General features: G+C 41.3%; 1 protein-coding gene across 1 annotated transcript; it reads right to left on the bottom strand.

Annotated features, from left to right (window-relative positions):
- Positions 1–2,068: 2,068 nt before the first annotated feature.
- On the bottom strand, positions 2,069–4,439 carry LOC124045294 (potassium voltage-gated channel subfamily F member 1-like). Its single transcript, XM_046364590.1, has one exon. It carries the CDS (start codon positions 4,183–4,185, stop codon positions 2,737–2,739), a length of 1,449 nt encoding a protein of 482 aa, XP_046220546.1. The 5' UTR covers positions 4,186–4,439; the 3' UTR covers positions 2,069–2,736.
- Positions 4,440–9,911: the final 5,472 nt, after the last annotated feature.

Raw genomic sequence — 9,911 nt, 5'->3', positions numbered from 1 at the left:
CATGTTAGGCTGCCGTTACACGATGCAACTTGCACACCATTTTAGTTGCTTGGAACAGAGTTGCTTCTTGATTGCTTTGTGAAACACCTGCAACTATTAAGCAACTCATCTGCAACCTGGTTGCATCCAGTTGAAACTTTTCAACTGTGTGAAAATAGTTGCAAGCAAGAGCCAATCAAAACAAACACTTTTGCCACATTATCTATCGGAAGGTTCGGAATTCTGACCCAGTTGTCATGTCAACACAGCTTTCAGTGCTGCGCTGCACAACCTGCAATCAGGGTTGACAAAACAGAGACTAGCACAACAGCAGATCTATACAAATTATCGTACAAGTTATGATTTAGCAGTCAATAAATTTAATTTTGAGGAGAACCCAAATCTCTCCCTGACCAGTTTTAACTGAAATTATCCGCCCTGAACTCTGCTGGCAAGCTTAGTTCGTTGCTAGATTGGTTAACTGTGTTGGTGTTTGCAATTTCATTTTGGCAAGCTAACTAAATTGTACAGGCTGCATTTCTTCCATATCCTTGCTGTTACAATAAACAACATTTGGAAACAAATGATTTGTGAAAACAATGTAATGCAGCAGATGACATGGAGTGAGTTTATAATTCTTAAACAAGCAGCTTCAATTTGATTGGCTGTTGCATGCCATTTTAATCGCATTTGAGTTGCTTCATGTATCAGCAAAGTTGCTTGCAACTTGCAACTGCAACTAAAATTGTGTGAAAGTTGCTTTGTGTAACCCATTCCTTAGAATCACCTTTGGCAGTGATTACAGATGTGGGTCTTTCTGGGTAAGCCTCTAAGAGTTTTCACACCTGGATTGTACAATATTTGCACATTATTATTTTTTATTTATTCTTCAAGCTCTGTCAAGTTGGTTGTTGATCATTGCTAGACAGAAATGTTCAAGTCACAGTCTGTATTGTGACTTAGTACCGGTACTCCCTCTATATAACCTGTATATAGCCTCTTTATTGTTATTTTATTGCGTTATTTTATTGTGTTACTATTTTCTTTTTATCTATTTATTAATTTTCTGACTTTTTTTAACTGCATTGCTAAGAAAGGGCTCGAAATTAAGTAATTCCATGGTCTACACTTGTTGTATTCTGCGCACATGACAAAGAAAACTTGATTTGATTTGAATTAATACCATGCTCTAAGGGATCATCAATGTCTGCTTTATTTATTTTACCCATCTAACAATAGGTGCCCTTTTTTGCAAAGCATTGGACAATCTTCCGGGTCTTTGTAGTTGAATCTGTGTTTGAAATTCACTGCTCAACTGAGGGACCTTACAGATCATTTTATTTGTGTGGAACAGAAATGAGGTCGTCACTTAAAAATCATATTAGGCATTATTATGGCACAAAGAGTGAGTCCATGCAACTTATTATGTGGCTTGTTAAAAGCAAGCCCATGGAATTATTTAGGCTTGCCATAAAGGGGTTGAATACTTATTATCGAAAACATAATTCCTCTTTGACATTATGAGGTATTGTGTTTAGGCCAGTGACACAACATCTCAATGTAATAAAAACAATTTTAGGCTGAAACAACAAAATGTTGAAAAAGTCAAGGGGTGAATACTTTTTGAAGGGGAAAGTGTGTTGTGAAAGGGAATATGTAGAGGCAGTTATTAGTGAGCTTCAGTTAGTGTCAGACAGACACCAACAGATGCACTGAGGAGGAGGCGGTAATATATGGAGCTTGCATGACAAAAAAATCAGAGAGAACAGTTATATAAACATCAATGTCATGATTTTGTGATTAGAAGTTGGATATTTGAGACTATAATGATTGTTATTATTGGCCTATAAAACCAAATGTATAGTTTTATTCACATATCAATTCAGTGGTGCTTAGATGTCGTTGAAAGGTTGTTGTGTCCTTGGTAAACATACTGAACAAAAACATAAATGCAACATGTAAAGTGTTGGTCCCATGTCTCATGAAATAAAAGATCCCAGAAATGTTCCTTATGCACAAAAAGCTTTCTTCTCCCCGATTTTGTGCACAAATTTGTTTACATCCCTGTCTGTGAGCATTTCTCCTTTGCCAAGATAATCCATCCACCTGACAAGTGTGACATATCAAGAAGCTGATTAAACAGCATGATCATTACACAGGTGCACCTTGAGCTGGGGACAATAAAAGGCCATAATTTGCTTATAGAACACCTGTCATAATAGGGAAGAAAATACAGTACAATGGAGACTACCAACTACACCATATAAACTGGAACAACTATCTCACTACTGGTTGCTAGAAATCCAACCATTTACCGATTGGATTAGTTTAGAAAAATCTAAGTTTCTTATATTTGTGTAGCATAAGATTTAAAAAAACAACCAATGTGCATGCAAAAACACAGATATTGAAACAAACAATTTAATAAATCAAGCTACAACATAGCAAGCTGGGAAATATGCCAATGATGCTCCTCACACATCGTAGACAACTCCATATATTTAATTCCTTGTCTCTGGTTGCTCCTAAGGGATTTAAAAGTACTCTGTCCCAATCAACTCCAGTTATCAACACTAACTCCACAGAGCATATCACTCTCTTGAGGGTTAAAATAACTCCCAGTAGAGTCAATTTAACCCAAATGTTTTTAACACTGTGATTTCAACTATCCCTGATTTACTGTGTAGAAGCTACAGGAGGAAATACCTCGTCGAATTGAAACACGTCACTACACAATAGGCCTATGTCTATGTCAAGTTAAAACGATTCTGTTTCGGAGCAATACTTTTTCGACTTCAAAGTCCTGGTTGATTCCTCAATAAGTGGTATAGAATTATCACTACGCGAGGTGCGCATAGAGCTCTCCAATGCGCCCGACTTGCGCGTGGCCTTCACCATTGAGTCCTCGCTAGACTGCAACTCCATGAGCTCCAGCTCGTGCTTGGCCGCAGTCTCGAGCAATCTCTGCTTATTGTAAAAAATAACGAAGTTGTTGATAATGGGGTGAATGGGCAACGCGATGGCTATCACCCCACACAGGAAGCTGATGGCTGCGTTGCACTTTCCGAGCGTGGTTTTGGGGTAAATGTCTCCATAGCCTACGGTCGTCATGGTGATAATAGCCCACCAGAAGGACTGTGGGATGCTACTGAAGAGGGTCTCCGGGTGGCTTTGCTCCAGTGTGTAGCCCAGTGCTGAGAACACGAATATCCCTATGCCCATGTACATAAGGAGCAACCCCAGCTCTTTGAAACTCCTCTTCAGCGCATATGTGAGAGTCTGTAGCCCGGAGGAGTGACGCGCCAGTTTGAAGATCCGGGCAATACGCATGATGCGAAGCGCCTGGACCGCTTGCTGGACCTTGGCCAGATCCATCATGGCCGTACCCAGGTAAGTTAGGGTCAGCACCACGTAAAAGGGCATGATAGCCATGAAGTCTATTATGTTCATAAAGGATAGGAAAAAGTGCAGTTTGTTTGGGGAGGACATAAAACGCAGCAGATATTCTACGGTGAACCAGCCTATGCAGGCTGTCTCGATGGCCTCCAGCGTTGGGTGTTCCACAAGGTCTCCCTCGTCGTCCTCCATTTGGACTTCTGGAATGGTACCCACGCACATCACCAAGGATGACACAAGGACGAAGAGGAAAGATGCAATGGCGATAATGCGCGCAGGCAATGAGGACTCCGGTTTCTCCATGAGTTTCCAAAGGAACTTTTGGTACCGCACTGAGCGGTTGACAGAAGGGACTACATCTAGATCATCCAAGATAAGCTTCACTTTGTTGGCAATCTCAGCCAGCTCTTCCTCCTTTTCAGTCAAGTCACTTTTACAGCACTCGTCCAAATAGCTTTGGTCAATTTTCCAGAATTCCATCTCTTTAATAAAACAAATGGGACAGATTCCTCGTTTGATGTGAATCTCACCGAAGTAATACACGTCAATGATACATCTGAACGCGTCAGGATCCCGGTCAAAATAAAACTCCCTTTTACCGGGGTCGTAGTCATCACAAAGTGAGTAGATAATGTCATAATTCAGAGTTGAGCAGTTGATAAGTTCTGCAAGTCGACTCTCCGGGTAGCGGTTAAGCACATCCCCGTATAAAACGAGCTTCACCCCGCCAATGTTCACGGCTATCTCGGCTTCATCCCTCGTGTCCAAGCTGTTGCAGTTCCTATATCGGGGTTTGGGTATAGTCCACATCTTTCCTGCTGTCGTAGGCTATTTTTGGCGTCGAAAATGTCGAAATGCAATCAACAGACTTGTGTTTCATGTGCATGAACAGTTTAAAGTGCAGGTAGCCTATAAAGTATACTAATTTTAAAAAGGATGAAAGCCATTGCGCAAAACCCCGCTCCGTGCTCTCCCATTACCAAAGCAGCAATTAAGTAATCTCTCTCTCTGTCTCTCATTTCTCCTCTCTCTCTCTCTCTCGCTCTTTTTCTCTCTCACACACACACTCACACTGACACACACTGCTGCTGCGCCTCTGAGCTCTGTGGGCGGATATCCTCTGTGGGAGGATATTACTCGGTTTGAAGTTTTGAATTTACCAAACTGGCATGGGCAATTAACACAATTATTCCGTATGGTTGAAGTGAGGTGATATGATGTGAGTACAGTGGCGACCCGTCATTAAGGGCAGTTGGGGCTACCTGTTTTGCATGCTATTTTGACAATAATACGTAATATTATATAATAATATAATATAATATATGCCATTTAGCAGACGCTTTTATCCAAAGCGACTTACAGTCATGTGTGCATACATTCTACGTATGGGTGGTCCCGGGGATCGAACCCACTACCCTGGCGTTACAAGCGCCATGCTCTACCAACTGAGCTACAGAAGGACCAATACGTGTCACATATCAGTTTGCAAACAATGTAAAAAAATATTAAAATTTAGTTAATAAAGCCACATACAAACATGGTCTCTTTATTTTCTGGAGTAAGGCATCTCGAAAATGCAGGTGTTTCAGCCTAGGTCAGTGCTGTCTGTGGGGGTGAGGCAACCAGCTGAAAATACGGAACATCGGGTTGGTAATGTTCTCTAGTCGCACCGTGATTGGCTCAGTGTTCTCTCATTCATGGGGACACTATGTCATCGTACGGGGAGAGCTTGAAAATTCAAGCCCCTTGGGTGCTGCCATGGAGTTACATTAGAAGTGCCCATCCAAAAAGGCTCAAGGTCATTGGTCACAGATAAAATTACGTCAAATCACGTTATATCTACCACAGCTTTGAATGGACTGATCATGTCAACATCATACTTTCAAAATCTTAGCTAGCAAGCTAGTAGTCCAGTCATCACGAATCAAGTCGAAAATCTACTTACAAATCCTTTTCAAACGTTGTTATATGAAGAGAAATTATGAAGAGAAATTAGAGATAAAACATATCGGTGCATTGGACATAAACATAACACAAGTTGAAATCGCAAATTCAACATTGAGTGGTTTGAAGGAATAAGTAGCTAACTGCAAGAATTGTAAAGCAACCACTAGCCTGCTATTCATTGGAGTGGTGTGTGGTCAAAGTCTGGGGTTAAAGGTCTATTTTTCAAGCTTAAAATGATAAACATTCTATATTTAGCCATGCTGTCAACCCAGCATGACTTCTGCTGCCTTCAAAACAACTGGAAACCTATAAGACGTTGAGTTGCAAGCTAGCGCGAGGACTCACTCTTTGAAAGGAGGGAGTAGTGTAACGACCCTGGGTTTATAAGCGTGGATATCTACTCTGCTGCATGAGCATGATTTTGCGGCACAGTCGATAGCGCGCTGGACTTCGGGCTAGAAGGTTGAGGGTTCGAGACCTGCTCCTTGCCAGTTTCATTACAATACTTTGGTTTCGGGGTTCTCAACGAATCATCTGAGAGTGATTCTTCGACCAGCCTTCATTATTGTAGAGCACTCAATCGATTCACTTTATATGTGTGTGTTGTATTGACCTGCACCCTTATTAATAAGTGAATAACAATGTAGTTTAAGTATAACTCTGACTTGTGTGATAAGTTTGTCTCTCTGCATTTGATGGTAAAGAAATGAACCACCACATCTCAATTGTCAGTAGAAACCACATTTATTTAACCAAGTCAGCCGTACTGTCACGTCCTGACCTTAGTTCCTTTTTTATGTCTCTATTTTAGTTTGGTCAGGGCGTGAGTTGGGGGGGGCATTCTATGTTTTGATTCTGTGTGTTATATTTCTAGGTGTTTGGCCTGGTATGGTTCCCAATCAGAGGCAGCTGTCAATCGTTGTCTCTGATTGAGAACCATACTTAGGCAGCCTGTTTTCCCACTATGGTTTGTGGGTAGTTGTTTTCTGTTTTGTGTATTGCACCTTGCAGAACTGTTCATTTGTTGTTTTTGTGTCACGTTCTGGCCTTTATTTACTTTGTTTTGTATTTATTTAGTATGGTCAAGGCGTGAGTTGGGGTGGGCAGTCTATGTTTGTTTTTCTATGATTTGGGGATTTGTATGTTTCGGCCTATTATGGTTCTCAATCAGAGGCAGGTGTCATTAGTTGTCTCTGATTGAGAATCATACTTAGGTAGCCTGGGTTGCACTGTTTGTGGGTGATTGTCTATGTTAGTTGCTTGTGTCAGCACAGGTCTCATTTATAGCTTCACGGTCGTTATTGGTTTATTGTTTTTGTATTTAGTGTTCAGTACTTTCTTTAATTAAATATTCATCATGAACACATACCACTCCGCATTTTGGTCCTCCGATCCTTCTCGCTTCTCCTCTTCAGATGAAGAGGAGGAAGACCGTGACATTTTGTACAAGTGTTCGTATTTATTAAACGCATGATGAATACTTACCACGCTGCACCTTGGTCCTCTTCTTCCTCTCTCGACGACATTCGTTACACATACCAGCTATGCTTTTTTAAAAGACAGAAAATGAGGCTGAATGAACTGTTTTGCTGCAAGAGGCTCCGCTGATAGCCAGGTGTAGCAGTGGTAATGTGTTGGGACTGCTGTTGGGACAGATTTATGTAGTCCCTAACAGTTTGTGGGCACCGTTTGTCAACGTTATGGTACAATTCATGTATTGTTCAGTATTGTGTAGTGGCTTTGCTGGCATGCATATTATTATTAGTATTTTTTGCCCCACCAAGATTTACATGCTAGAATCGTCACTGTGTGAGTGGGAATTGATGCAGAACTTGTTGGTGAGCGCATGGCACACTACGATACACATCTGCCTTGACAACACATAAGAAAATAAAAAAACGTAGTCTGCGAAATGAATACGTTATTGTCAGAGGTAATGTCAAAGCATAACCACTAAATTACATCAATATCTGCTGTTGCCGTTTTGATAACCTTTGATAACGGGACAGCGTCGCAATTACACACGTCTCCAGAAAACTGATTTAGGACGCTCTCTGCTAACAGATACAATTGCACAATTTGAGACGCTCTGACATACTGTAAGATTCCAGTCCAGTGGCTCAGATTAAATGTACGGTCATATCTCGTGCTCAGGTGCTAAACCGATCTCATCTTTCCACAACTGACAAAGGGCATTTTCCTATATACCAACATAAAGTGTCTTAATAGGACATCGGGCCACCGCGAGCCACAACAGATTCAACGCTCCTTGGCATAGATTCTACAAGTGTCTGAAACTCTATTGGAGGGATGTGGCACAATTCTTCCACAAATGATGTTTGGTTGATGGTGTGTTGGTGATGGCGCTGCTCCAGAATCTCCCATAAGTGTTAAATTGAGTCGAGATCTGGTGACTGAGACGGCCATGGCATCATGCTCATCAAACCATTCAGTTACCATTTGTGCCCTGTGGATGGGGGCATTGTCATGCTATGGGGGCACATAGCCATGGTAGCCAAAATAATGGCAAAAAATGGCCTGCCCAGAATTTTTATTCATAACCCTAAGCATGATGGGATTTTAGCTGCTTAATCAACTGGAACCATAGCTGTGTGGAGGCACCTGCTTTCAATATAATTTGTGTCCCTCATTTAGGCCTACTCGTGTTTCCATTATTTTGTCAGTTACCTGTACATGTTCAGCATGAACAATTATAGATAACACAAGGACATCTGTCACGGCTGTTGAATAAGGAGGACCAAGGTGCAGGGTGGTGAGCATACATATTCCTTTATTTAGAATAAAAAGACGCTGAACAAAACAGTAAACACTACAAAACAAACCATGAAGCTAAAGGCTATGTGCCCTAAACAAAGTCTACTTCCCACAAAGAAAGAAGGGAAAAAGGGCTACCTAAGTGTAACAGTATAACTTTAGACCGTCCCCTCAACCATACCCGGGCGCAAACCAGGGACCCTCTGCACACATCAACAACAGTCAATCATGAAGCATCGTTACCCATCGCTCCACAAAAGCCACGGCCCTTGCAGAGCAAGGGGAACTACTACTTCAAGGTCTCAGAGCAAGTGACGTCACCGATTGAAACGCTATTTAGCGAGCACTTCTAACTAAGCTAGCCGTTTCACATCCGTTACATAAGTATGGTTCCCAATCAGAGACAATGATAGACAGCTGTCCCTGATTGAAAACCATACCCGGCCAAAACATAGAAACACCAAATCATAGAAAACGAAACATAGAATGCCAACCCCAAATCACACCCTGACCAAACCAAATAGAGACATTAAAAGGCTCTCTATGGTCAGGGCGTGACAACATCACATTTACCATACAAAAACTTCTATTGCAGTCACAAAGTGTAAAAACATGTGACATTTCTGTTATGGTTTTTGTGAGGCAAAAAGATCAGTATTACAACATCACAGATCCACAGTCATGTATCAGCAATACCTCAGAATCACATCCCTAGTTGGTGTCATGAGGATTTAGCTTCATACAAATCCTCTCAGATCGAGTCCAGAACTGGGTGGATTTCAGGTTTGGGCACAAGAAATAGAACTGTTGCTGTTGACTTGGTAGTTTAGTCCACACTTTGAGGGTGAATTCTGTAGGCACAACATGGATGTATTTTCTGTTGCATATCATTGGTCCCGACCTGCAATAGATTTAGTATACATTCATATGGTCACATAATACCATGTAGGCCAAGTGGGGCCAAATCAAGGATCAGCAGTACATATATTTTCTTTGGACTGTAGATCATATCTAGAAATGGATTCTCAACATCTGAAAAAGGTTGCTTGCTTGTAGTCATTGAAGATCATCAAAGCTGAAAAAGTGTCTGAAATTTGGCTATCTTGATATTAATAATATCTAAATCTTTAAAAAATATATTTGCTAAGATCAACCACTTATTTAAAGGGTTTTGGTATTTTTACAGGGTTTATTCTCGTCCATGGGGAGTTCAGGATGCATTGACAACCCAATCCCAATCCCAAACCAATCCCTCCTTCCTAACCCTAGAGCCTTTTTGACTTCCCTCATCCAACTGAAAAGACTATATATGTATTAACAATATGATAATCTCTCAATCTTAACCCTCTGGTGGCAAGGTAGAGGCCCACCATATTGTTAATACTTATTTAGGCTTTTGAAGTTAACAGGGAACTAGGTTAATTTGGGATTGGGGCCCACTCCTCATTGGCTACTTACTAGCTAGGATCCAGAGGCATGACACTGATCTGGACACAGATGTAGGAGTAGTAGCCCTGCGGAAACACAACGCTCAATCCTGTCATTTCAAGGGCCACCTGGCAGACAGAGGGAGACAGAGAGCATAATATCTCAACAGTGTTCCGCAGTGATAGCAGGGACAATCTACTAACACTTGACAAAAATATAAACGCAACATGTAAAATGTTGGGCTCATGTTTCATGAGCTGGAATAAAAAATCCCAGAAATGTTCCATACGCACCAACAACAAAAAAATGTGCACAAATTTGTTTACATCCCATCTCCTTCGACAAGATAATCCATCCACCTGACAGGTGTGGAATATCACGAGCTG

The sequence above is a fragment of the Oncorhynchus gorbuscha genome, linkage group LG10 (assembly GCF_021184085.1).
Source record: "Oncorhynchus gorbuscha isolate QuinsamMale2020 ecotype Even-year linkage group LG10, OgorEven_v1.0, whole genome shotgun sequence".
Taxonomy (NCBI): Eukaryota; Metazoa; Chordata; class Actinopteri; order Salmoniformes; family Salmonidae; genus Oncorhynchus; species Oncorhynchus gorbuscha.
This window is presented reverse-complemented; position numbering and strand designations above follow the sequence as displayed.

Bases quoted from the DNA above. Each gene is read 5' to 3' on its own strand.
- LOC124045294 (XM_046364590.1), bottom strand. From the start codon at position 4,185: ATGTGGACTATACCCAAACCCCGATATAGGAACTGCAACAGCTTGGAC.